The sequence below is a fragment of the Hoplias malabaricus genome, chromosome Y (assembly GCF_029633855.1).
Source record: "Hoplias malabaricus isolate fHopMal1 chromosome Y, fHopMal1.hap1, whole genome shotgun sequence".
Lineage (NCBI taxonomy): Eukaryota > Metazoa > Chordata > Actinopteri > Characiformes > Erythrinidae > Hoplias > Hoplias malabaricus.
In genome coordinates this window covers 76,743,947-76,770,825 of record NC_089820.1, presented here as the reverse complement: position 1 = coordinate 76,770,825, position 26,879 = coordinate 76,743,947, and the positions used below count along the sequence as shown (strand labels likewise).

Sequence of the window (26,879 nt, the reverse complement as noted above, 5' to 3'; positions counted from 1 at the left end):
GGAAGTAATGCTCAAAACTTGTAGAAGTTTACTTAGCTCATGTCATAGAGTCAAAATTTTACACTTGACTCATGAAGCATTTTTATTGGTCCATTCATCAAGCAATTTGCACACAACATAAAGGGCAGCTCATCCTTCATTCATTCATTCATTGTCTGTAACCACTAATCCAGTTCAGGGTCGTGGTGTGTTCGGAGCCTGCGCGGAATCACTGGTTGCAAGGCAGAAATGAGTCACCAATCTGACTACCAATTTGTTTTTGGACTGTGAGAGGAAACCGGAGCACCCACAGGAAATCCACGCGGACACGAGGAGAACACACCAAACTCCTCAAAGACAGTCATCAGGAATGGGACATGAACCCACAACCTCCAGGTCCCTGGTGCTGTGTGACTGTGGCACTACCTGCTTCACCACAGTGTAAAGGGCAGCATGTAATGTACATTAACATGAACATTAAAATACAAAAACGGACATAAAAGATGTAAAAGTTTGTAAACTGGATAACACTGAGTGCGGCTGTATCTGCAAATCTACAGTACTCCAACTCCAACAGGTGCAGAAAACAAAGTAATAGACATAGCCAAAGGCTTAGGTTTGCTCTTGACATTGGTGGTGATCTGTGAATCATGTTTATGAGCCCTATCTTAGTTAAGTAAGTCAAAACTATTGATAAATAATATTCTTCCAAAAAACAGAAAATCTCATGAACTAAATCTAATTATTAGAGACAACTAGCACTAGGTATTTTTAACCAATCTATTCTGAGCAGGAGAGGTTCAGAAACAGGAAAGACACAAGTCAAATGTACTTCCCTCAGAGGGAGGAAGAGTATTTATTTATCTCTGGAGCCTCTTACAGAAAGATGTACTTCTACTCCCTCATGGGTTCTTTAATTATCTCTGTGTTCTTCCTCTACATCTCAGGTAAGATCAATGCTGCATCATTCCTGTGCACTGGAGGTGTGTTCTTCACTCTCTCACTGCTTTAAATACACTTTGATTAACTCACCTTGATCAGTTATGACCAGTTTATTCCTCTGATATATTTCTGAAGAAGTTCCTGAGTCGGAGTAACACTGTTGTACCATTTGACTTCTTCTCTGTAGAGTCTGAGAGTGTGAAGACACTGAGGAATGTAGCTGTAAAAAGTGGAGGATCTCTCACTATTCCATGTTTTTATGATGAACAATACAAATCAAACCCTAAATACTGGTGTAAGGGGTATTACTGGAGCTCCTGTGGAATAGTAGCCCATACAAACACAAGAGGAAGAACATCAGTCACTGATTATCCGACCCAGAATATGTTTACTGTGGAACTCAACAGTCTCCAAGACTCTGACTCTGGAGATTATTGGTTCGCTGTGGAAATTGGAGATAAATGGACACCAGATGATGGTGATTATTTGTACCTGACGGTCAGTGCAGGTAAGAAGTCTCTCTGTGTGAAGTAGAACCTGTTCACTGTAACGTAAAGCTTGTTTGATGGAGGACGTGTTTACAGCACTCATTCTCTGCCTCTTTATTCAGATCCTGCTGTGTCTGTGATAAACAGCAGAGTGAGTGGTCAGGAAGGGGGCAGTGTCAGTGTGCAGTGTCTCTACAGAACTGATTATAAGAATAAACAGAAGCAGTGGTGCAGATTTAGAGACTGGAGCTGCTTAACATCCCAGAATTCAGCAGTGCAGATCAGTGATGATGGGAGAGGAGTGGTCAGTGCGGAGATGAGTGGACTGAAGAAGAGTGATGCTGGCTGGTACTGGTTCAGTGCAGGAGAAGTGGGAGTTACCGTTCACCTCACTGTCACTGAAAGACCTACAAGTAAGATCACATCTATCAGAAACACTGCTGACCGTCCTGCTGTAACTGTGCCACTAACACCAGATTATTTCTCTTCTTCAACCGAAACAACACCTGTGACTACAATTTCCTCAACTGTGAAAATCAGCATCAGTGAGACCACATTAGTTATGACCACAGTGTGGTTTGATGATTGATGAAATTAAATGAATTTGTAGAAAGAATGAATGTTTGTCATTTTAGGTTCCAGCAACAATGGAGACTCCAAGTTTATCTGGATTCTATCTGCGTCAGGTCTTGGTCTGTGTTATAATTTTCATATTGAGAAAACAGTCCAGTGAGTATTAATCTGACATTTTCTTACGGGACTTTTTAATCACATTTACACTGTTTTACACTCATCCATCGGTTTAATATGCTCCATTCACTCCATCTCTCTGTAACAGAAGCAAATCAACCAGAGAGCAGAGAGAGGAGCAGTAACTCTGCAGTTCACACTGTAAATGCTGTGAGTGTTGGGTGGTTTCATGTTGTATGAGTTTGTGTTCAAACACACAGAGCATTTATTAGTATTGTACCTCTTTGGCATGAGATTTTGTCATCTGGGTGTATGTGTGTGTGTGTGCGTCAGAACTTTACTGTTTAAGATAGAGCAACGCACTATAATGTACATACCATGCAAAAAAAGAATGTAAGATTTTATTTTTCACATTCACACATATGCACACAATACCATTACTGAAACATTACCAGACTGACTTATCCTGGGCAAGTAATGTCCACAGGTTTTGTTTGAAATGTCTCAGGAAACTGATGTGGTTTACAACAGTGCAGACACAGATGGTATAAATACACCTGTAAGTGAACTTTTAAAAATAAAGCTATTGCCCTGAATCACACCTCTGTTTTGACCACATGAAACAGAGACATGGGTTGTCTGAAGGCCTAAGTGTTCATGAGGGGTTCAGGTTTTACTAATGCTCTTTAGCCTTACCAATCATAGAGTTCAGCTGTTGAATGGCTGAGATCTCCCTTTATTTCTAAAATCGTCTCATTTTTCTGCTCTCTCCAGCAGCCGGAGATGATGAATTAGTTTCACATGTAATAGGTCAGTCAGAATTTCCCATACTTTATATAATTCTTTATTATATGAGGTGCTTTTGACACCTTTTAGGTTTCTGCTTATTGTTTCTGTTCGGTTTGTGTTGGTTCCAGGTGTAAACAGCTGTATTCCTGGACAAACAGCCTGACCGGGCCAACTGCAAGAAGAAACTTCACCAAAGATCAAGCGAAACAAAGCCTTCTCTAAAAAAACATTTAGTGATTTCAGCACTAGAACAATAGAATCTTCATATTGGCCAGTGTAGGTCACTGTATATAAATGCACATTGCTTTAAAGTTTCCTGTTATTTATATGCTTTAAAAGAGCCATTATTCACTCTCAGATTCAGTCTTGTTTTCTATTCTTGACAAATATATGGTGTAAATTGGTTTTCTGTAGATGGAACTGTGCTGCAACAGAAATTTTAATTAAAATATAATGTATTTCATGTTCAAATTTTGACCATTTATTTTCTTTCATTACCACCCATTATTAAATTGTTAATAAAATATTAACTATTTATTCAGTAGAACAGACGTTTTAAATGCTATGTTAACACACTGGGGGAAAGTATGTGCTGTTTCACAGCCCACATTTAGTGTTTTATTAGATAACAGTGCATTAACTGTGTAAATGTTCAAAAGTGTGTTCTCTTATGTACATATTAACACTTAGAATAAAATGAAAACATTTAAAATCAGCAGTAGCATATTGCAAAATTCTGGGGCCCAACACAAGAAGTGGGTTTGAGGTCCTGTTTCCAGCATGCTAAAAGAAAAGACACAATACATCACTCTTACACTGAGCAATGCCCAAAACATGCCTTTCCTATTGCAATTTTCTGAGCTAATTCCTTCACAGTGTCTGTCAGTTCAATTTGACTTTTTTGGAACATTATTTTTCTCAGGCAGTCTTTGAAAAGGTTTTAAAAAAGAGACTTTTCTATGCCACAGTGACAGATATGGTTAAATAAAGAGGCAGCCACATAGACAGAACAGAGGAATGCCTGAGGAGCAAAAGCTCAGTCAGATGTTTTTCCAGCCTTCTGTGGGCCCTTGTACTTTTACAGTGCAGCAAAGATATGTGCTTTCTCAACTTTTTTTTTAAACAGATCCATATTCTGCTGAACTGTGTAGTTGTTTGGTGACAAAACTATTTCACATGCAAAGTGAGCCTTAATTTCGTCTCATGAGTTTTGGGTAACAACTGGGTTTTCTGGTCCTCACTGAAGGCCACACTAACGGTCCATAGATGGGAAGTGAGACACATTAAAGCATTGTAGTCTTCATGGGCAGCTATGGACTGTTGAACAAAGAGTGAGAAAGGTGCAGCTGATTCACTTACCCGTCATCAAACCTAAACCAATCACAATATTGTCCTGAAATCAACCCCTTAATTCTTCTACAACCAATCACAGTCATTTCACAGGGCTTACTCACACTCACACGGCCTTAAACTGCACACATTGTATTTTTTATCAAGTGCAATATCCAGCAAATAGAGATTTTTTTTGTATTAATACACACCAAACAGAATTTAAAGCCTGGTTGAACTGCTCCTGATTGACTGTCCTCTCTGGGTGTGAACACAGTGAAATCTCTCTGAAATCAGTAACTGTTTTAATTTTATTCTTAATTTTTATTAATTGAATTAATGTTATTTAAATTTTGATTAACTGATTTAGCATCAAAAGAACTTTGGTATTTTTGACAAATCTATTCAGAGCAGGAGAGGGTCAGAACAGGAAGAACACTTCAGTCAAATGTACTTCACTCAGACGCAGGAAGAGTATTTGTGTCTGGAGCCTCTTACAGAAAGATGCACTTCTACTCCCTCATGAGTTCTTTAATTCTCTCTGTGTTCTTCCTCTACATCTCAGGTAAGATCAATGCTGCATCATTCCTGTGCACTGGAGGTGTGTTCTTCACTCTCTCACTGCTTTAAATACACTTTGATTAACTCACCTGCTCCAGGGTGCAGAGTGGATACTGAATAATAACATTTAGGACGAGGGTGAAATGTGTTTGCTCAGTTATGACCAGTTTATTCCTCTGATATAGTTCTGAAGCAGTTCCTGAGTCGGAGTAACACTGTTGTACCATTTGACTTCTTCTCTGTAGAGTCTGAGAGTGTGAAGACACTGAGGAATGTAGCTGTAAAAAGTGGTGAATTTCTCACCATTCCATGTTTTTATGATGAACAATACAAATCAAACCCTAAATACTGGTGTACGGGGTATTTTCAGAGCCTCTGTCAAATAGTAGCCCGTACAAACACAAGTGGAAGAACGTCAGTCACTGATTATCCGACCCAGAATATGTTTACTGTGGAACTCAACAGTCTCCAAGACTCTGACTCGGGATATTATTGGTGCGCTGTGGAAATCAAAGGTGGTTCAGATGACAGTGATTATTTGTACCTGACGGTCAGTGCAGGTAAGAAGTCTCTCTGTGTGAAGTAGAACCTGTTCACAGTAACTTAAAGCTTGTTTGATGGAGGACGTGTTTACAGCACTCATTCTCTGCCTCTTTATTCAGATCCTGCTGTGTCTGTGATAAACAGCAGAGTGAGTGGTCAGGAAGGGGGCAGTGTCAGTGTCCAGTGTCTCTACAGAACTGATTATAAGAATAAACAGAAGCAGTGGTGCAGATTTAGAGACTGGCGCTGCTTAACATCCCAGAATTCAGCAGTGCAGATCAGTGATGATGGGAGAGGAGCGGTCAGTGTGGAGATGAGTGGACTGAAGAAGAGTGATGCTGGCTGGTACTGGTTCAGTGCAGGAAAGGTGGGAGTTACAGTTCACCTCACTGTCACTGAAAGACCTACAAGTAAGATCACATCTATCAGAAACACTGCCCATATCTGCTGACCGTCCTGCTGTAACTGTGCTACTAATATCAGTTTATTCCTCCTTTTCAACAGCAACAACAGCAGTGACTACAAGTTCAACCGAGAAAACCAGCATCAGTGAGATAACATCAGGTATGATCACAAAATGTATAAGAATTAATAAAAGTATAAATAATAGACATTATTCATGTTTTTTCTTTCTAGGTTCCACAACCTTTACCAAAAATGTAGAGTCATCAACAGCAAATCAGTAAGTAGTGAAGTTCTAAGAAAAGCAAGCAGATGTGACATGAAGTAATGATAAATGTGCAAAATGCAGATTTTCTTCTTGTTTGGTAGTGTACACTTTTACAAACTCAAATCCAATCAGCACTAACTTATACATTGTACGACCAAAAGTTTATAGACAATGGTTCATCCAGCTTCTCCCCTGAAATTAGGGACATTAATAGGGATTTTGTCTCCAGTTTTCCATGTTTTACACCTGATAAATAATTGGTTTACCCCATCAAGCCAAATATTTGTGTAGGGCAGATATTGGTGTTAGCCATTAAAATCTGTACAATATTAACTTGTTTTAAACATCTCAGTATACCACTTTTCAGTTTTTGCTTTCCTTGCAGAACAACTGCTTTGTGTACAGGAAAAACATCCTCCTCTGCAAAAACACTTTCTGAACATGTTACTGACTCAAGTAATTTCCAAACAACGTAGAGAGATGTTTATTATTTGTGTACCTGTGCACTATTTATGAAAATGAAATATATATTATTCACTGTGGGCCTTCATCTGTTACATGAATAACTTACACAGGTCATGTGTCTTCATTCACTGCAGCAACAAAAACTCCAAGCTTGTCTATATTCTACTGGCTGTAGGCCTGGGAGTGCTGCTCCTCCTGGTCTGTGTTATAACCTTCATGTTGAAAACAAAGTCCAGTAAGTATTTCTCTGACATTGTCTTATAAGCCTTTAAATCCCTTTTACATCATTTTCAGTTTTCCCCAGAAGCTGTAAATCAGCCACGACGTGTTTTACTGCTCAGCTTAGACTTTAGCGTTGGAGCTTTGATGCTAAAATGACTAACATTTAAAGATGCTTTTGAAGCATACAATATTTATAAGATAATACAAGTAGATTACTATTATAATGATCTGTGCAAGGTGCTCCATTCACTCCATCTCTCTTCAACAGAAGCAAGTCAAACAGAGACCAGAGAGAGTAGCAGTAACACTGCAGTTCATACTGTAAGTTCTGTGAGTGATTGGGGGCTTCATGTTGTGTGAGGTTCAGTGTTTTAACACATAGTGCAGTAGTTACTATTGTGCCTCTTTTGTCCCAGAAAGAAGAAGGTAAGTCTTATTCTTCACATCCGTTTGCTTTTAACTGTATTTAATCACGGAAACATTAAGAGACTGAGTAAGGAGTCACTGATGTGATTGTATCAGTTTGTCCGTGTTCTTGTGTTTACATCCATGGGTTTATACGTTAGACCAGAGTAACCAGGCCAACACTTGCTTTCAGAAAAATGAATATGACACATGGATGTGTGTATAAACAATGATGAATAACATCAAACATTTTGCTCATATTAGTTTTTAGTTATTAAAATCATGTGTGTGTGTGTGTGTGTGTGTAAAACAGAACTCTACAGCTGAAAATGCAGTAACATATAGCAATGTGGTGATTAAAAAGAAGACGGTATGATTTTATTGTTCATATTCCCCTACATATAAACAGCATTTCATTACTGAAACATTACCTGACTGATTTCCCCTGAGAAAATCATGCCCCAGCCTTTCTCAGGAAACTGATGTGCTTTACAGCAATGTAAGATGACAAAAATACAGCTGCAATTTTTTTAATCTTAAAAATAAAGCTGTTACCCTGTTTCACACATCTTTTAATGACACATATTAAAGATCCATTATCTGTAACCGCTTATCCAATTTTAGGGTCGCGGGGGGTCCAGAGCCTACCTGGAATCATTGGGCGCAAGGCGGGAATACACCCTGGAGGGGACGCCAGTCCTTCACAGGGCAACACAGACACACACACTCACACACTCGGACACTTTCGAGTCGCCAATCCACCTGCAACGTGTGTTTTTTTTTTTTTGGACTGTGGGAGGAAACCGGAGCACCCAGAGGAAACCCACGCGGACACGGGGAGAACACACCAACTCCTCACAGACAGTCACCCGGAGCGGGAATCGAACCCACAACCTCCAGGCCCCTGGAGCTGTGTGACTGCGAGACTACCTGCTGCGCTACCTGTTTCTGGGAAATGTCTGTTTTTGGTGGTGGTTCCTAATCTTTATCAAATCTTCAGTTTCAGCTGCTGAAAGAAAATTTATTTTGTATAAAATTGTTCCATTTTCCAGCTCTCTCCAGCAGCCGGAGATGATGCAGTGATCTACAGCTCTGTGCTTCACGAATAAGAGGTGAGTCAAATTACAGCATGTTTTTTATTTGATAAGAATTTTTCAGTCTTCCACTCTTTCTTTTTTTTTTATTTGGTCTGTTTGGATTCCATGTACACAGCAGTAGTTCTGAACAAAAAGCCAGGCCAGATCAGTTGCAAAGAACACACTGCACTGTGAATCAAGCAAGACAAGTCATTTATTTAAAGCTTGAAAAACAGTTTTCTAATCAAAGTGCTCAATGTCGTTTAGCAGGTTTATCAACAACTGTGTTATACCCACATGTATTTTACACACATAAATGTAAATGTTATATATGCATTGCTAAAACCTTTATTGTTGTTCATCATATGTCTAATAGAACCCTGAGTCACCCTCAGAGCCCATCTTCTATTCTTCCTCTGACCACTTTATAGCCTTGGGTTTCTGTAGATGGACTCTATGCTGCAACAGTATTTTTAAAATGTTTCAATTCTAAGCATTTCTCATTTCTTGATAAAAACCTGATTTTAAACTTATTAAGAAAATATTATAAATATATTCTGTAGACCAGACATTTTTAACTGCTATGTTGAGTTTAACACACAGCCCACATAGTGTTTTGTAGGTTTTTATTTCAGGAAATAAACTGTAATTCTTTATTAAGTGTGTAAATATGTAAAAGTGTGTTTTCTGTAGAGGGTGTGTATTTGACTTGGAAAAAAAATAACTATTAATTTTGCATACAAATGTAAACATCAGATATTACCAGACTTCACTTGCTGCCTACATTTAATCACCCCTTGATGAAATAAAGCTCCACTGCTACTGAGTATAAACACAAGTTTATAGCGCTCTCAAAGCACTAAAATCTACATGATTTCTAATAGTGTCAGTGGTGTCCAGAACAATTTTACAGGAGCACAGACATAACCACTTCTACTGTTCCCTAAACAAATCTGATCCACACCATCAGCCCATTATCAAAGGGCCCTGGAGCTGTGTTTCATCACATGATGCCCTTAACTTTATCTTCCACTATTTACTGAAATTTTCAGGAATATCTGTAAATTTACATTGAGTTATTACAGTGTCTTCAGTTTTCTGTCTGTAATTCAGAGTTGTTGCTGACAGAGGAAAATCAGAGAAAAGATGTTAATGCAATACTCTTACAGCAGGACGGTCAGCAGATATGAGCAGTGTTTCTGACAGATGTGATCTTACTTGTAGGTCTTTCAGTGACAGTGAGGTGAACACGAACTCCCACTTCTCCTGCACTGAACCAGTACCAGCCAGCATCACTCTTCTTCAGTCCACTCATCTCCACACTGACCGCTTCTCTCCCATCATCACTGATCTGCACTGCTGAATTCTGGGATGTTAAGCAGCTCCAGTCTCTAAATCTGCACCACGGCTTCTCTTTATTCTTATAATCAGTTCTGTAGAGACACTGGACACTAACACTGCCCCCTTCCTGACCACTCACTCTGCTGTTTATCACAGACACAGCAGGATCTGAATAAAGAAGCAGAGAATGAGTGCTGTAAACACATCCTCCATCAAACAAGCTTTACGTTACAGTGAACGGGTTCTACAGAGATAGCCAGACTCCTAGAGACTGTTGATTTCCACAGTAAACAAATTGTGGGTCGCATAATCAATGACGGATGTTCTTCCACTTGTGTTTGTACGGGCTACTATTCCACAGGAGCTCCAGTACTTCCCCTTACACCAGTATTTAGGGTTTGATTTGTATTGTTCACCATAAAAACATGGAATGTTAGATACTCCACTTTTTACAGCTAAATTTTCAGTGTCTTCACACTCTCAGACTCTACAGAGAAGAAGTCAAATGGTACAACAGTGTTACTCCGACTCAGGAACTGCTTCAGAACTATATCAGAGGAATAAACTGGTCATAACTGAGCAAACACATTTCACCCTCGTCCTAAATGTTATTATTCAGTATCCACTCTGCACCCTGGAGCAGGTGAGTTAATCAAAGTGTATTTAAAGCAGTGAGAGAGTGAAGAACACACCTCCAGTGCACAGGAATGATGCAGCATTGATCTTACCTGAGATGTAGAGGAAGAACACAGAGAGAATTAAAGAAATCATGAGGGAGTAAATGTGCATCTGCCTGTTAGTGTCTCCAGAGATAAATATTTTCTCAATGAGTGAAATATCATATTCTGATTGAAGCAGCTCTATTTCAGAGCTCTTCCTGATTTCAGCACTTGCTGCTTCTGACTGTGGATCAGTGCAGGGTTGTACTTTTTTCAACTCCAGATTACTTTGCGGCTGTAACGGTTCCAACTCACCGACAGGGGGCAGCAGCAGACTATAAAACACTGAAGTACAAAAAGATTCAGGTTGTTTTAAGTCATAGAACACTGACTGTGTCCAGAAATGTTTGCTAGTCCCCGTGTCCTTCCCCTTATTTCTTACTCTCCCAGAGAATTGTTGAAATTTCTTCTTGAAATTCTTCTTAAAGTCTACACTTTGATAACATCAACACCATAAAACCTATATAGAAAAGGACAAACAAAGTATTTACATGTTAATACCTCTCCCTTCGCAATGTCAAAAGATTGTAAACAAAAATGACTGGTCCTTTCCTTCTTAAAGGGTTTTGTGTAATAGATCTGTGCTGATCCTGGGTCATTGTCGCTCTCAGTGAAGGCTGCACTAACGGCCGATAGAGGGCACTCAAGGGCGTTTGACTGGAAAAGAGAAAAGAGACAAACTGCAGCACTGTGATCCAGCAATGACTGTAATAACACACACACACACACACACACACACACACACAAACCAGAACATAAAGCTTGGTTGAGCCATGTGCTCGTGGTTGACCACCCTCTCTGTTGTGAACACGGTTAGGTAAAACTGAAATGTGTAACTTTTTTGGGCAGTGTACACTGATGTGTCCTTCACTGGAAGCTCCTCCAGTATTCAGACTCCGTACTTAGGAACAGGGGAGGGTCCGTATGAAAACAGCAAAAATTAAGGTTTCTGGACACGGCCTGTTCCACAAATCAGGATTAACCTTCTCCCTTTATTCCTGCTCCGGTAAGTGAAGGATTTGAGAAAAACAGAAATAAGAATAATGAACTCTCACAGTCATTTATTTCGATTTTTGTTAAATAAAATATTTAGATCAGAACTAGGTTAACACTTTAAACCAGTTTAAACCTGAATTATATTTGATTTATTCCCTTTTTTAATTCACATAATAATAAATCAATATTTTTTTTTTCGAACCAATCAGAACCAATGCAGAGCAAGAGAGGGTCAGAAACAGGAAGAACACTTCAGTCAAATGTACTTCACTCAGAGGCAGGAAGAGTATTTGTCTCTGGAGACTCTTACAGAAAGATGCACATTTACTCCCTCATGATTTCTTTAATTCTCTCTGTGTTCTTCCTCTACATCTCAGGTAAGATCAATGCTGCATCATTCCTGTGCACTGGAGGTGTGTTCTTCACTCTCTCACTGCTTTAAATATACTTTGATTAACTCACCTGCTCCAGGGTGCAGAGTGGATACTGAATAATAACATTTAGGACGAGGGTGAAATGTGTTTGCTCAGTTATGACCAGTTTATTCCTCTGATATAGTTCTGAAGCAGTTCCTGAGTTGGAGTAACACTGTTGTACCATTTGACTTCTTCTCTGTAGAGTCTGAGAGTGTGAAGACACTGAAAGATCTAGCTGTAAAAAGTGGAGGATCTCTCACCATTCCATGTTTTTATAATGGAAAATACAAATCAAACCCTAAATACTGGTGTAAGGGGAAGTACTGGAGCTCCTGTGGAATAGTAGCCCGTACAAACACAAGAGGAAGAACATTAGTCACTGATTATCCAACCCAGAATATGTTTCTTGTGGAACTCAACAGTCTCCAAGAGTCTGACTCTGGAGATTATTGGTGCGCTGTGGAAATTGGAGATAAATGGACACCAGATGAGAGTGATTATTTGTACCTGACGGTCAGTGCAGGTAAGAAGTCTCTCTGTGTGAAGTAGAACCTGTTCACTGTAACTTAAAGCTTGTTTGATGGAGGACGTGTTTACAGCACTCATTCTCTGCCTCTTTATTCAGATCCTGCTGTGTCTGTGATAAACAGCAGAGTGAGTGGTCAGGAAGAGGGCAGTATCAGTGTCCAGTGTCTCTACAGAACTGATTATAAGAATAAACAGAAGCAGTGGTGCAGATTCAGAGACTGGAGCTGCTTAACATCCCAGAATTCAGCAGTGCAGATCAGTGATGATGGGAGAGGAGCGGTCAGTGTGGAAATGAGTGGACTGAAGAAGAGTGATGCTGGCTGGTACTGGTTCAGTGCAGGAGAAGTGGGAGTTACTGTTCACCTCACTGTCACTGAAAGACCTACAAGTAAGATCACATCTATCAGAAACACTGCCCATATCTGCTGACCGTCCTACTGTAAATGTTCTTGAATTCTAAAGCCAAGTGTCTATTTTGTGTGTTGCAAAATCATTAAAATACTGTAATTCATTTATGTAATTGGTCTTACATGTTCTACAGATACGACAAGAAAATCAGGGACTACACTGTAAGTAATGACCTTCTTTATGTGACATTTACCTTTAAAAACAGCTGAATTTCACACCTTCCCTTCGTTTGCTTTTAACTGAAGAACAGCCTCCTTTTCTGCAGTGACTTCTGACAGAGTAAATGACTCGAGCAAAAGCAAAACAAAGCAAAACATGTAATTCACTCAAAGAAAAACAAAGATGTGTTTCTTTCAGGTTAAATGTGCCCAGGATGTGTAAGCAATGCTAGTTTAATCATATCATGTGTCTTCATTCATTGCAGAAGTGGAAACACCATGTTTCTCTGGATTCTACTGGCTGCAGGACTCGGACTTTTGGTCAGCGTTGTGACCTACCTGTTGAGAAGAATGTTCAGTAAGTACTCCCTCTCTTCTATTGTCATAGGAGCTTTTGAGATTTTACCAAAAGCATTCCATGAATAGATTTCTGAATCCAGTTTGATCTGTATTTCAACAAAAATAGTACGACATTTCCAAACTTTTATCTGGAAATCTCATTCTGAAACCGATGCCTGCAATACATTTAAATAAATGAGGAACAGGGTCAGTTCTAGAAAATAATGCAATGTTAAAGAAACACTTCAAAAATTTGATACATCATGGTTGTGTATAACAACAGATCACTGAGTAATCCTGTTTAAGGTTATTACACCCTCTAGAATAAACTCATAATCTAAATAAATAAATAGTTGCACCCAGAATAATTTGACAGGAAGGAAACCTGGTGAATAGGTTTGACATCGTGGGACATCTGAATGATTCAAGTTTAATGCTCAGCCAGCAGTAAAACCAGGGCCAGTGTTCTGACGAGTTGTGCTACCTTGTTGAAATGTGCTACTTTGCAGCTCTGCACATGCTCAGACCCAAAAATGTGGTATTTTACATGATAAATCTCCTTTATGTTAATTTACCGTTATTATTTATTAAAATGTATTATTCAAATTGTACACGACTCATTGAATAAAAAAAAAAAACTATAAAACATTTCTTATCACCATAATTGCCTTATCATTTTTTAATTAGGAGATTTATGCTGTGCATATCTCCTGCTTATACAGCATTTCTGATAAACTACATTTAGCTTATATGAGTCTCACCTACTGTTTTATTTAAGCAACTGTACATATAACAGTACGCTATGGCAGCACATTTCGACAAGGTAGCACAGCTCGTCAGAACACCTGCTCAGTGGGTGTTGGTGAGGGTTGAGTGGGGGTTGGCATTGCTCACCCAAATATCCTCTCTGCCCACCCACAAAGCACGCTGAGCCAGCTGAACCTTTGCTTATTTCTGATTGGCTCTTTGAGTAGACCAACTGTCACCTGCAGCTCAGCAGAGCAGACGAGTTCTGACACTGTGAACAGGAGAGGAAGTGATGTAATAGGACTGACTTTAAGCTCAAACCCGCATGGTAGAGTTGGCTTAATTTTTGGTGACATTTTACTTGTTATTTCTTTCACAAAATCATTCTGGTTTCTTAGTGGCAGTTACTCTCTGTTAGTTCACATTGTAATTGAAGTATTTTACAATTTTTTTACATTATGCACATAATCTATACATTTAATACATTTATAATAATAAGAAAACTTCTCACAAGCACCCTATTCCTGAGTCTGTGTCTGTGTGCTCTCTCAGGAGCTTGTGTTGAGTCTCTGCTTTTATTAGGATCCTTTCTGTTTAGAAAGTTGTTAAACTGTCCAGACTGTCTAATAAAAGTATTATGGGGCCAATTCTTTCAAGGTTTTTTTCCTGAATCATTTACTTTGTGAAGAAAAACTCGAGTGTGTTTAGATAGAGCTAGCTAAAAAAATATTATGTTGTCAGCTACAGTGTGTGATGTAAGTCCTGTTATGGATATGTAATGGCCGGATTTAAGGTGGAAACCATGAGAAGCATGTAAATGTGTTCTTTTTGGTCACGTTATCATGACAAAATTGTACATGTCTTTCATAAGAGAGACACTCGAAACATATACGCACATGAAGCGTGTCTGCCTGTGTAATGATGATTTAAACAAACTTTCTGATACACAGACACGAGAAAGACTCGATTTTTAAAAATGGAAAAACGTGGCCAGAGTAAAAGAAAATGGGAATGGGTATGATTCTAGATCACCTTTTTCCCTGATTACAGGCATGGGATGGTGCAGTACACCATTAGGTATCTCTACAGTTCCATGCAGAGAAGTCTGGCATAGCGTTAGCATACTGAGAGACACTAATTCTGTATGTGTAGCTCAATAAATATTGCCCATATTAGTCAAAATACTTAATAATGTATTGCTCCTGGTTTTCTTTGATGAGGATATATAACTTTCCAAATTCCTAATGGCACATGATGCTACACATTTCACTGCCACCTTTTTTGAAACATGTTGCAGGAATTATATTGGGAATTTATTAGGAGTTTATTTACAAAAATCTATGTTCATGAGGATAATAGTCAAATATTTGTTCTGATTTTAATCCACACATTTCAAACTGTACTAACCACTGCTTATAAAAATAAACTTTTCTATTCTATCTTTTCTCCGTTCCATCACTACTTCACCAACTACAAACAGATCCAGCCGAGACCAGAGAGAGGATCAGTGACACCACAGTTCACACAGTCAGTATTAATGCTGATAAGTGGCTCTTTTGTGCTCTTGTTGTTTCTCTTGGATACTCCCCTGCTCAGATAGATTTATTATTTTTGAGCTATGCATCTTGCTGATGTGCTTTCCTTTGCCATGTCTTTGTTCTCTTTTTTCCTGTTATTAAAGTTTATTAGCTATAAATGCAGCTAAAATTACATATTGATGTAGTATTTACAGCTTTTCTGTGTCTCTCATAAATTTGTGCTGTCACTGCTGTTCTTCTCTGGCTTTAGATTTGCAGGTTTTGAAGCCCATTTCTCAGTAAAATGATTTTGGTTGTTTAAACAATAGTAAGGCTGGTGTGTGTGTGTTTGTGTATGTGTGTGTGTGTGTGTGTGTGTGTGTGTGTGTGTGTGTGTGTGTGTGTGTGTGTGTGTGTGTGTGTGTGTGTGTGTGTGTGTGTGTGTGTGTGTGTGTGTGTGTGTGTGTAAAAGCAATCTCAAGATTCAAAGACATACACTAAGGTGAAACCCAATAAAAGGAAGGTAAGACCATTAATCTGCCTTTAAACTTTATTTGATCACTGAAACATTAAGAGACTGAGAAAGGTGTCTGTGACTTTATTGTATCGTGTTTTTTTCTGTTATTGTGGTTTTATGCATGTTTTTTGAGAAAAAGCCAGAATGATTCTATAAATTATCTTTGGCCTGTTTTACACTGAAAAACCATTAAAAAAGCACATTATTTCATATTATACCTAATTAAATATGTTGTGTTTTCAAAATAAACAAATTTAAATGCTACAACAGATTATAGAAAAAGGTTTGACAGCAAAGTGTTCACAACTTCAGAAATCTGCCTTTCTCTTCCACAACAGCTGAAATACATGCAGTAAATGACACCTTGTGATAAATTGTTTCAGGTGTTGGTTTTGTGTTTCCTGCAATCCAATCTTAGCCTATGCAGCAGTATATAGATCTTGCTTGTCTTTTCTTGTGTTTCAGAATGTGTCACACATTCTCTTTTGGGAACAGATCAGTTTAAAAGAAGGCCAAGTCAGCCCCTGCACCTTCTTCTTTCACAGCCGTGGCTTTGAGCGTTGTCTTGTTGAAATGAGCATTGACGTCCTTAAAAAGGTCTCTTCTAGGAGGCAGCAGTTTGCATCTTTTAGCATTAAAGTTAATGCTAGAACAAAGTTAATGCTAAAAAAACAGTGGTTATATCCAATCTTAAAAACAATTCTTGTCCCTCTATACTCTCCCTTAAATGCCCTAATCACAGAGTGGATGCATGAGATAGTAGAAACTAAAACATGGATCTTTTGTTCACAAAGTCTGTGCAAATTTAAAAATTACTTTGTTCTTTTTTTGAATTCTCCACCCAGTGCCAGCTTTTTCTGATTTACAGGTGTATGGTAGAGGACAGTAACTAGAATGAACTTTGATCCAGTTCTGATAATAATTGTTCCTCACTGGCATCAGACTAAGAGCAGCATGGTGGTGCAGCAGGTAGTGACACAGTCACAGGTTGTGGGTTCAAGTCCTGCTCCGGGTGACTGTGTGTGAGGAGTTTGGTGTGTTCTCCCTGTGTCTGCATGGGTTTCTTCTGGGTGCTCTGTTTTCTTCCCACGGTCCAAAAGCACACGTTGGTAGGTGGATCGGGACTCATAAAAGTGTCTGTAGGTGTGAGTGAGTGGTCTACAGATTGTAGGATTGGGAAAGAGCAAGGCCAAGCAGTTAGTGAAGTACTGCTCTGTCTTAGCAGTTACAGGGAGCCTGTGCTGTATATATGGAGAAGACAATGTTACCTCTATCCATGAGAAATGTATATTGTGAATTTAATCATGAACTTTGTAAAGGTTTTGGATTTTACAAGTCAAATCCAAATTAAGTATTAAAATGTAACAGGATTCTGCAGTTGACACCTCAATAATGTATATGATTACTGAAACATTATCAGACTGACTTATCAATAGTAATAACTATCCACAGCCTTCATCTGCAGCAGCTCAGGAAACTGACTTTATCTACGTCAATGTAGCCTCAGCTTCCAAAAATACAACTGTAAGTGACTTTAATGTCATAAATTAGATTTCAGTTTAGATTTAAAGCAAGCAGAGAGATCCTTTTATTCCTAAAGCGTCTCCATTTTCCAACTCTCTCCAGCTGCCGGGGACGATGCAGTGATGTAAAACTCTGTAAGAGGTGAGTCAAAATACAGTATAATTTATTATATGATGAGTTTATTACACTTTTTAGAATTGTTCTAATTGTTTCTGTGCTGATTGCAGTTGTGCGTGGCTATATTTCTGAACAAAATACCAGACCACATCATTTTCAAAGAAGAAGGATGCTGCAGTTCAGTTCAAACAAATCAAAGAATTCATCACAAAATACCAAAAAAACATGTAATTTCACAGCTTTAATAGAAGTATTCACATCACAGTGTACAGTGAAGTGGATGTAAAGATTACTATGATATACCCATGTGTAGTTTTCATACATTAAAGTAAATATGTGCATTGGTGAATACATTAATTTATCACATATTTTAGGAGAGCCCATAGTCATCACCTTCTATTCCTTCTGACCACTGCAGGGTCTTGAAACAGTTTTCTGTAAATGGCCCATTGCCTCTGTTCTCCAACTCTAGTTTTAAATTCTGTGAGCTTTGTGCATTTATCATTTTTTAAAACTTGCTTTTAAAATAATTAATAAAATATTATTAACATATTTATTCAGTACTTGAAGCTTACATTAAACAAAGTTTAACATTAAGTGTGTAAATGTGTAGAAGTGTGCTTTCTATTCCTCCTGAGATGTGAACACAGTGAGTGCCAAACTCAACAACTCAAATACTATCATTTACATAAAGCTTCTCTGCTCTTTACCTACTGCAACCAGCAACTACACAGCTGTTAAGGGAAGTGCAGCTGAATTCAGAAAAACACAGAGAGATTTGAAATAGAGGTGAGGTGCAAAAGAGCAAAATATAAGTAACAGTACAAGCAGGTTTTGATGGCTGTTGATTTGGCTCAATGTTGTTGTGTCCAGCTGCTGCTATTCTGGAGATTTCCACACTCGGGTACAAACACCTCAGAGAACACTACATTAAGAACATTTGTTGTTCACAAGTTAATGTGCTCCCAGCATCACAATGTTTTTAAATTTCTGTGAGAAAACCAGCAGTAATTTAGTGAGTGGAGCAGGGGCATTTTCCCCTTTTTAGCTTCATTTAACACAGAGACCAAAATAAACATAGCACAAAAAGTAAGGAAATTTGTGTTTAGTAGATTATCTCTTTATTGAAACAATGCTTCTTGGGAATGACTCTGACACCGTTTAAAAGCCTGTTAATTTCCCTAAATGGAGCCACATTTGTAAGGAACATGCATTTGTGGGATGAGCAGTAGAGCTGAGTATGGGTTGCGCCCATGAACAATTTGCCAAATATTCTCTGCCAAAATCGCCAAAAACCATATTAGTCACACATAGGTTGTTTTTACACTTTTTTACCCTATTTTTCAATAGAAGTTAGAATAGTAAATAGAAGACCACCAAGGAGCGAGTATTATTTTGGTGGCGGGGGCGCTGCCCTCGTAAAGATTTCTTTCAAGAGGCTACTCAGAGGCTGGGCTGACTGCTATGCTGTCTTTGTCCACTAGAGGGAGACACAGGTCTACTCCCCAGTAATTGCGTTCATCACCCAACGCCTGATCATTTCCCTATTTAAGGGCTGCTTACAACCGCTTTCGTGCTTAGCCTTGGTTGCCTAAGACAGCGGTCAGCCCAACCCCTGAGTAGCCTCTTGAAAGCGATCTTGACACCAAAATCACACCCGATCTGTGGTGGACTTGTTGGGTCCCTGCTATTGGAAAAATAGGGTAAAAAGTGGCAAACAACCCATGTGTGTCTAAAGGTCCTGTGTGATCAGTTAAGCTGAGAGTATGGACAGAGTGTAGAAACAGGAATGTGTTCATAAATTTATGACTGATTGGTGAAAGACTGCTCTCTATTAAGATAAAATATATTTAATTTCACTGTATGAACATGATGAGACGTTGTGTGACAGTCTGTAGATTGTTATTAAGTATTCGGTCCCCTTGAACTTTTCAAACTTTTGCCACAGTTCATGCTTAAAAAATAAAGATATAAAATTTATTTTTTTTCTGAAGAATCAACAAGTGGGACACAATCGTGAAGTGGAATGAAATTTATTTTATGTGTCAAACTTTTTTTAACAAATAAAAACTGAAAAGTGGGGCGTGCAATATTATTCAGCCCCCTTGCGTTAATACTTTGTAGCGCCAGCTTTTGCTGCAATTACAGCTGCAAGTCGCTTGGCGTATGTCTCTATCAGTTTTGCACATCGAGAGACTGAAATTCTTGCCCATTCTTCCTTGCAAAACAGCTTGAGCTCAGTGAGGTTGGATGGAGAGCGTTTGTGAACAGCAGTCTTCAGCTCTTTCCACAGATTCTCGATTTGATTCAATTCGATTGGATTCAGGTCTGGACTTTGACTTGGCCATTCCAACACCTAGATACGTTTATTTGTGAACCATTCCATTGTAGATTTGGCTTTATGTTTTGGATCATTGTCTTGTTGGAAGATAAATCCCAGTCTCAGGTCTCTTGCAGACTCCAACAGGTTTTCTTCCAGAATGGTCCTGTATTTGGCCCCATCTCTCTTCCCATCAATTCTGACCATCTTCCCTGTCTCTGCTGACGAAAAGCAGGCCCAAACCATGATGCTGCCACCACCATGTTTGACAGTGGGGATGGTGTGTTCAGGGTGATGAGCTGTGTTGCTTTTACGCCAAACATATTGTTTTGCATTGTGGCCAAACAGTTTGATTTTGGTTTTATCTGACCAGAGCACCTTCTTCCACATGATTGGTGTCTCCCAGGTGGCTTGTGACAAACTTTAAACGAGACTTTTTATGCAAATCTTTGAGAAATGGCTTTCTTCTTGCCACTCTTCCATAAAGGCCAGATTTGTGCAGTGTACGACTGATTGTTGTCCTATGGACAGACTCTCCCACCTCAGCTATAGATCTCTGCAGTTCATCCAGAGTGATCATGGGCCTCTTGGCTGCGTCTCTGATCAGTCTTCTCTTTGTTCGAGATGAAAGTTTAGAGGAACAGCCAGGTCTTGGTAGATTTGCAGTGGTCTAATACTCCTTCCATTTCAATATGATTGCTTGCACAGTGCTCCTTGGGATGTTTAAAGCTTGGGAAATCTTTTTGTATCCAAATCCGGCTTTAAACTTTTCCACAACAGTATCTCGGACCTGCCTGGTGTTTTCCTTGGTCTTCATGATGTTTTCTGCGCTTTGAACAGAACCCTGAGACTATCACAGAGCAGGTGCATTTATACGCATATATTTTATCATCATCAATCATTTGGGACAACATTGGATCATTCAGAAATCCTCACTGAATTTCTGGAGTGAGTTTGCTGCACTGAAAGTAAAGGGGCCGAATAATATTGCACGCCCCACTTTTCAGTTTTTTATTTGTTAAAAAAGTTTGACACATCCAATAAATTTCATTCCACTTCACGATTGTGTCCCACTTGTTGATTCTTCACAAAAAAACTACAATTTTTTATCTTTATGTTTGAAGCCTGAAATGTGGCAAAACGTTGAAAAGTTCAAGGGGGCCGAATGTACATTAAGAAGTATGATCTACAACCCTCCAGTAGCTTTATTCACACTTCTTTTATTATTAACCCTTTATTTATTAGTAAAACCACATCAGTGTCATTTCACAGTGAAGAGTATGGGTTTGTTAGACTGAAGCAACACTGCAATAAAATGTTTATGAAGCACATTTAAATCAGTGAAAGACTGAAAAACACAAAGAACACCTCCAGTGCACAGGAATGATGCAGCATTGATCTTACCTGAGATGTAGAGGAAGAACACAGAGAGAATTAAAGAACTCATGAGGGAGTAGAAGTGCATCTTTCTGTAAGAGGCTCCAGAGACAAATACACGTCCTGCCTCTGAGTGAAACAGATCCACTTCAGAACTCTTCCTGTTTTCAGCTACTGAGGTTCCAAAAGGGTCCAACACTAAATGACCACTATGTTACATTTTGACCATAAAATGACATCTTCAAAATCATTATGATGCTCCACTGAACTGTAATAAGGCGAACAGACCCTGATTTCTCATTGCTACTCTGGACTCAGCACTGCAGAAACTGCACTGTGTAACTTTTGGAGGAGGTTAACATTGATAATCAGTTCACAGGGCTTACTCACATTACTCAGCATTCAACTTCACATATCAGCTACAAAATACACACTTGTTTTAATACATACAAAGCAGAATTTAACACATGGTGGATCTCCTAGTAAAAAAGCATTTGCATTTAAATAACTGGTATTTTTAACCAATCTATTCAGAGCAGGAGAGGGTCAGAAACAGGAAGAACACTTCAGTCAAATGTACTTCACTCAGAGGCAGGAAGAGTATTTGTCTCTGGAGCCTCTTACAGAAATATGCACTTCTACTCCCTCATGAGTTCTTTAATTCTCTCTGTGTTCTTCCTCTACATCTCAGGTAAGATCAATACTGCATCATTCCTGTGCACTGGAGGTGTGTTCTTCAATCTCTCACTGCTTTAAATACACTTTGATTAACTCACCTGCTCCAGGGTGCAGAGTGGATACTGAATAATAACATTTAGGACGAGGGTGAAATGTGTTTGCTCAGTTATGACCAGTTTATTCCTCTGATATAGTTCTGAAGCAGTTCCTGAGTCGGAGTAAGACTGTTGTACCATTTGACTTCTTCTCTGTAGAGTCTGAGAGCGTGAAGACACTGAGGAATGTAGCTGTAAAAAGTGGAGGATCTCTCACTATTCCATGTTTTTATGATGAACAATACAAATCAAACCCTAAATACTGGTGTAAGGGGAAGTACTGGAGCTCCTGTGGAATAGTAGCCCGTACAAACACAAGAGGAAGAACATCAGTCACTGATAATCCGACCCAGAATATGTTTACTGTGGAACTCAACAGTCTCCAAGACTCTGACTCTGGATATTATTGGTGCGCTGTGGAAATCAAAAGTGGTTCAGATGACGGTGATTATTTGTACCTGACGGTCAGTGCAGGTAAGAAGTCTCTCTGTGTGAAGTAGAACCTGTTCACTGTAACTTAAAGCTTGTTTGATGGAGGACATGTTTACAGCACTCATTCCCTGCCTCTTTATTCAGATCCTGCTGTGTCTGTGAACAACAGCAGAGTGAGTGGTCAGGAAGGGGGGAGTGTCAGTGTCCAGTGTCTCTACAGAACTGATTATAAGAATAAACAGAAGCAGTGGTGCAGATTTAGAGACTGGAGCTGCTTAACATCCCAGAATTCATCAGTGCAGATCAGTGATGATGGGAGAGGAGCGGTCAGTGTGGAGATGAGTGGACTGAAGAAGAGTGATGCTGGCTGGTACTGGTTCAGTGCAGGAGAAGTGGGAGTTACTGTTCACCTCACTGTCACTGAAAGACCTACAAGTAAGATCACATCTATCAGAAACACTGCCCATACCCAGAGGGCAATGAATATTTGGCCCAAATGTGGTCTACATCTGCAGATGTCTTATGGCGCCAATTTGCAATTGAATGATGACATTTCTCTTTTTCAACAGCAACAACTGCTGTGACTACAATTTCCTCAACTGAGAAAAGCATTATCAGTGAGATCTCACCAGGTGAGATCACAAACTTGTGTTAGAATTAAAAGTAATGAATAAACAAATAAAAATCCAATATTTGTTTTTTTTCTAGATGTCACACCTCTGATAAAAAATGAAAAGTCAACAACAGCAAATAAGTAAGTAGTGAACTTCTGTTACAGCTACACTTTCACACTTCAGTGTAGTATACTTTTGCTTTTTGCAGAACTGTAATAACAACAAAAAATAACAACTCTGAATATGCACAAGTTCCAACCAAAGTGTGAAATGACGTATGAAACGTATACAAAATGCAAATGTTCTCCTTATATGGCAGTGTAAACTCTAACAGCCTTAGGTCAGAGACTAATTTCTGGAGGAACTATGTTTAAGGAAGGCTTTACACTAGAGAGAACATTGCTGTAAAAAATGATTTTTTTTATCTTTTAAAAAAAACTTTTAGTTACAAGAATATTAGTGAGGTCTGATTCTGATATTAGATTATTAGTTCTAGAAAACAAATTCCACTTTAACATAACTATTTTTTAACCACTCAACTAACAACAAGAGCGTGGACAACAAGTAATTATCACATCATGAGACATGTTTATTGATTGTGTACTTTAGTGACTGATAAAGTAGTTTCTTTGGCATGTAACTCTTAATAATATGATATTTTTGTGTGGTAGTGACTCATATGCTTCATGGTGGGTCTCCTTTTCTTAATTAATAACTTACACAGGCCATGTGACTTAACTGACTGCAGCAATGGAAACTCAAAGCTTATCTGGATTCTCCTGGCTGTAGGCCTCGGACTGCTCCTGCTCCTGGTCTGTGTTATAACCTTCATATTGAGAAAACCTTCCAGTAAGTATTTGTTGGCGCAGGCTTTTTAATCAAATGTACACTTTATTACACTCATCAGCACTCACTCCTTCTCTCTCTAACAGAAGCAAGTCAAACAGAGAGCAGAGAGAGGAGCAGTAACTCTGCAGTTCACACTGTAAGTGCTGTGAGTGATAGGGGGCTTCATGTTGTTTCAGGTCAGGTGTGTTGCAGGAGAAAGTACTGTGCGTCTTTGGCATCAGATTTTGTCATTGGTTTAATGTGTGCGTGTGTGTGTGTGTGTGTGTGTGTGACTGAAATAGACCTGTACAGCTGAAGCTGAAGACTCAGTAACATACAGCACTGTGATTCCCAAAAAGAAGAAAGTAAGACTTTATTCTTTACCTTCATCTCCTTTAATGCCTGAATGTATAGAACACAAGGGATTATTTTGTTTTACCACTCTGTCACTGATTACTTCTCTTAGATTTATTTCACTAGAAACGTAATGTACTTTCAGAGAAATGAATATGATACATTTAGGTGTAGCGAACTGTAATGTATGATGTTAGTCATTTTTGATATTATACTATTTTATATATTTTAAGATTATGAAATCGTGTGTGTGTGTGTGTGTTAGATCTCTACATCTGAAGTTGAAGACTCTGTGACATACAGTACTATAATTCCCCAGAATAAGAATGTAAGCCCATATTCATCACAGCCATCTACTTAAAAGCTGTATCACTGAAACATTAAGGGATTGAATAGTGTGTTACGTACAGCACTGTTAAGAAAAAAAAGTGGTTAAGATTTTATTCTTCTCAATCTCCTACATATAAACAGCTTTTGGTTACTGAAACATCTCCAGCCTGACTTATCCTGAGACCACAATATTTTTCAGGGGAATTAGAGCTGCCCTCAGTTATGTAAAGGCACTAAATATTTATGAGAAATACCTGGTTTTGATGGAGGTTCTCAAGCCTAAGTCTTTATCTTAGCTGCTGAAAGAGCTGAGACCTTCATTTATTTCTAAAACTGTCCCAAATTACAGCTCTCTCCAGCAGCTGAAGATGATGCAGTGATCTACAGCTCTGTGCTTCACAAATAAGAGGCGAACTACACAATTCCTTATTATGTAATGGGTTTATTAACACATTCCAGCCTGTTTTTTCAGTTCAATCACTGGTGTATACAGCCCTATTCATTCATTCATTCATTCATTGTCTGTAACCGCTTACCTAGTTCAGGGTATTCCTGGGTCTGGAGCCTCCCCAGAATCACTCAGCGCAAGGCAGGAACACATCCGTGCCAGTTCTTCACAGAACGACACTCACACATTCACTCATACCTATGGACACTTTTGAGCAGCCAATCCACTTACCAATGTGTGTTTTTGGACCGTGGGAGGAAACCAGAGCAAACAGAGGACACCCACGCCGACATGTGGAGAACACACCAAGCTCCTCACAGACATTCACCCGGAGTGTGGCTCGAACCCACAACTGATGTAAATAGATGTAAAAAAAAAGGATGTTCCACAAACTGAGCTGAAAGTGATCATAGGAGATTGCAGTAACCCTGAGCTGAGGCGGTGGTCTTGATTATAGCTGTTCTAAAGCATAAACAGATCAGTAATTCATGCCAAAGACAGGAGATTATGAAGCAGTTGAGTAGTTTACAAAATCTCCCAGGTTTTTAAAATCTTTACAGCTCTATGATCACAGCGTGTGTGGAATCATTTGTGTGCCACACAGAAGCACTCTGACGCCCTGAAACAGAAAACACACCAGGGATAATAAAGTAGTGAACCAGCATTCATATCAGACTTACATCAGTTTAAAATGATAAACTCTATAATGTTATGAAAGTCTGATCTCTTCAATAATTAAGGAACCAGTGAAGAATATGGGCTTATTTTAATAAATATTAGCATGTTTCAGAACATATAAATGTGCTGTAAAGTAATAACAAACCCTCGTACTTACACATTGACACCAGAACATGTGTCTGATGCTGTCAGAAGAGTCAAGAAATCAAAACAAGTCAAAATGCATTCTACTGTTTTTAAAACACAAACAATATTTATTAATATTTATATAGATATTATAATATTTATTACAGCTTCAGGTTTTGTTGATCAAAGAAAAATGTTTGTGATCGTACCTAGAGTGTCCATCATTCCCTCAGTTTGTTTGCCTCTGAAAGATATATTTTTACCTGCTTCTGTTAACATAAGAAACCAGAGTAACCCTTTACCAAGGAGGAAACAGGACACTTACATATCATGAGGAGCTGAAATATACCTCAATAAACCTATATAAAGGCTTATTACAACTGGCCTCGGCTGTCACAGCAGCTGCTAATATCCAGTTGAATGTTAATATTTAAGATCATTTTTAGATTTCTTTCCAGCATTAAGTTATAACATTGCACTTTGTGGAGTGGAGTGGAGGTGTCTTATAAACAGAACTGAATACATAACAGTGTTATAAAATATAGTACAAGATACAGCTGTTAGAGTTGAACAAGGACACAGTGTCACTGATGTAAGCACTGCTCTCTCAAAGCACTAAAATCTACATTAGTTCTAACGGTGTCAGTGGTGTCCAGAATCATTCTACAGGAGCACAGACTCAACCACTTCAGCTGTAGAAACACACCAGATCCACACCATCAGCTCATTATCATGCTTCGGGAATGTTATTATCATGCTTCAGGAATTCAGGTATGAAATACAGAAGAAATGTGTTATTATTCAGTCGTATTACAACAACAGATCAATTCTACTGCCATGTTTCTGTTCGTGAATGTTGTAGAAGTTCAGGGTTAGTGCCAATTTATTAAACTGGTTTATTTCTAACATGCTTTGTGATCATACCCAATGTGGTCTCACTGATGCTGGTTTCTCAGACGTAGAGACAGAACTCAAAGCTGTTGTTGCTGTTGAAAAGAAGAGTAAACTGGTTCTAGTGACATAGTTACAGCAGGACGGTCAACAGATATTTTCTGATAGATGTGATCTTACTTGTAGGTCTTTCAGTCTTATAATCAGTTCTGTAGAGACACT

At 38.8% G+C, this 26,879-nt stretch overlaps 2 protein-coding genes and 1 pseudogene across 2 annotated transcripts; 2 read left to right on the top strand and 1 right to left on the bottom strand.

Moving 5' to 3' along the window:
- LOC136678536 (polymeric immunoglobulin receptor-like) overlaps positions 1-26,879 on the bottom strand; it is a 57,914-nt pseudogene that overhangs the window by 14,731 nt on the left and 16,304 nt on the right.
- LOC136677815 (polymeric immunoglobulin receptor-like) lies at positions 1,306-26,790 on the top strand. Its single transcript, XM_066655466.1, has 10 exons — positions 1,306-1,429; positions 1,532-1,869; positions 2,063-2,069; positions 5,024-5,338; positions 5,441-5,731; positions 5,835-5,885; positions 22,116-22,430; positions 22,533-22,823; positions 22,958-23,020; positions 26,723-26,790. Exons 1-10 carry the CDS (start codon positions 1,306-1,308, stop codon positions 26,788-26,790), a joined length of 1,863 nt encoding a protein of 620 aa, XP_066511563.1.
- Positions 11,009-17,492, top strand: LOC136677816 (polymeric immunoglobulin receptor-like). Its single transcript, XM_066655467.1, has 10 exons — positions 11,009-11,225; positions 11,425-11,592; positions 11,834-12,154; positions 12,257-12,547; positions 12,701-12,728; positions 12,992-13,083; positions 15,292-15,338; positions 15,801-15,851; positions 17,298-17,369; positions 17,472-17,492. The coding sequence occupies exons 1-10, from the start codon at positions 11,144-11,146 to the stop codon at positions 17,490-17,492; spliced, it is 1,173 nt and encodes a 390-aa protein (XP_066511564.1). The 5' UTR covers positions 11,009-11,143.